General features: G+C 45.2%; 1 protein-coding gene across 1 annotated transcript; it reads right to left on the bottom strand.

The window, feature by feature from the left end:
* Window positions 1-108: 108 nt before the first annotated feature.
* Window positions 109-1,448, bottom strand: LOC104956260 (DNA ligase 1-like; the record flags this gene model as incomplete). The annotated part of the gene is made up of 3 exons (XM_010783729.1): window positions 109-224; window positions 1,083-1,168; window positions 1,349-1,448. Coding segments are annotated over 3 exons (302 nt in total), but the record flags the coding sequence as incomplete, so codon positions are not given.
* Between the last annotated feature and the right edge of the window lie 338 nt (window positions 1,449-1,786).

Here is a 1,786-nt window from a genome sequence, read left to right as displayed (position 1 = left end):
ACTTTGACACACACACACACACACACACACACACACACACACACACACACACACACACACACACACACACACACACACACACACACACACACACACACACACACTAACCTGAGCGCGCTCTCCGTCGTATTTGTACTCGCAGGTAAACGCGGCCTCGTCAAACCTCTTCATCACCTCGCCGACACCCTTGGTGGGGTGAGCCAACATGGGTCTCAGAGGCACACCTGGGAGGAGGGAAGGGGCGTCAGAATTCAAGAGGCGGGACATCGAAGCAAACGACACAAAGAAAAACATCGATTCATTTTCATCCATTCGGAAAAGTTTGGGAAACTAATTGTGGAGGAGAAGTTTTCAGCATTTGCAACTTCATGGAGAGGAAGGGGGGGCTCGGTAACAGGCCTTCGGGTTATAAAAGCGAGGCAGATCTTTCTGCAGGAAAATAAATAAATAACCGGTACTCGATTCAATGCCACATTTCCACATGACACATCAGCCGCATCACACCCACAACTGTTTCTGTGACAAAACAACAGTTTAATATAGATGGTTTGCAATCTCATTTGGCCCTCATATGAAAGTTCTCTGACTCACGTCCCCTCGGGGGCTGAGATGCTAAGTTAGCTTCAAAAGCAGCCGGAGTGACATAATGAAATACAACAAACAAAATCTCTTAATTTGAGCTCCCAGAGCCAAATCCGACAGGACATTAATGTTGTGTCCAACTGGCTTGTGCTAGCCGATAATTAACCATTTAACTATCTTGCTTTTTAATAACAATTGTTTACCTGCCAGAATAGCTCCTAGATTTGTCTAACTGACCAACAACGGCCAATTTAGTGTCCCAATTTAGTAGCGTTCAGATGGTGTCTGGGTATTCATTCTCTACCTCGGTGCCAAGGCTCCATCACAAATAGAATGACAACAGCGTAAGTGGGAGCTTATCCTCAGTTTAGTGGTATCTTTTATCTTTAAGTGATAAATGACTCAACTAAAATAACTGTCTCGCCTCCACTGATCGGATCAATAAACACACACCAGTTTTGAATCTTGTTGCCTTTCTGACTCCTGATTGGCCGCTTTACCTGGAGTGAGTTTGCAGTGATTGGGTAGCTCGTCGATGCCTTCTTTTAGCAGAACGGGGATTAGGATGTCGTAATTGGGCATCTCGCTGGGTAGGGGAGATGAGGGAGGGTATTTGGGAAGAAAAACAGAAAAAAAAAATCAATATGGTCCGAAGAGAAAGTGAGCAGAATGAGTGAGGGAGAATAAGGGACAGGGCTTAGGGGGGTGAGGCATTATAGGAGAGACTGCAAATTGAAAGGAGGGCGTTTGTTTAGGCTTCAGTCACCAGTAAGTCTGTTTGAGAATGAGACTCTTCGATTCGATCCAGGCCCGCCTGCTCTCAGCGCTCATCCCCTTCCCTGCATCGATCACAGCGGGAGGGAAACCTATAAGGAAGGACGGGGGGAAAAAAAGGCATTTCAAACAGATCCGTGTGAATGTTAGAACATTTGTTGGACTGAATACTCGCTTGATGAAAGTTCAGAAACACTTCAAAGGGCCAGGAAATATACAGGGCTATGCATCCGTGCAATTACTTGCAGTGTACAGCTGCATGTAAGTGTTTTGTAGAACACTGGGTAAACCCAACTCAAAAGATGTTTTAATTTCCACAGTGATTAAAATGTCCTATAGTGTCGAGTAAACCTGCTGCAGAGCCACTATTTCAAGTATACTACGTCATCGAGTGGCGCCGAAGGACTGTTTAAATGCATGTTAAATGCCA

This window comes from Notothenia coriiceps, unplaced genomic scaffold (genome assembly GCF_000735185.1).
Source record: "Notothenia coriiceps isolate Sejong01 unplaced genomic scaffold, NC01 NC01_scaffold00025727, whole genome shotgun sequence".
Lineage (NCBI taxonomy): Eukaryota > Metazoa > Chordata > Actinopteri > Perciformes > Nototheniidae > Notothenia > Notothenia coriiceps.
This window is presented reverse-complemented; position numbering and strand designations above follow the sequence as displayed.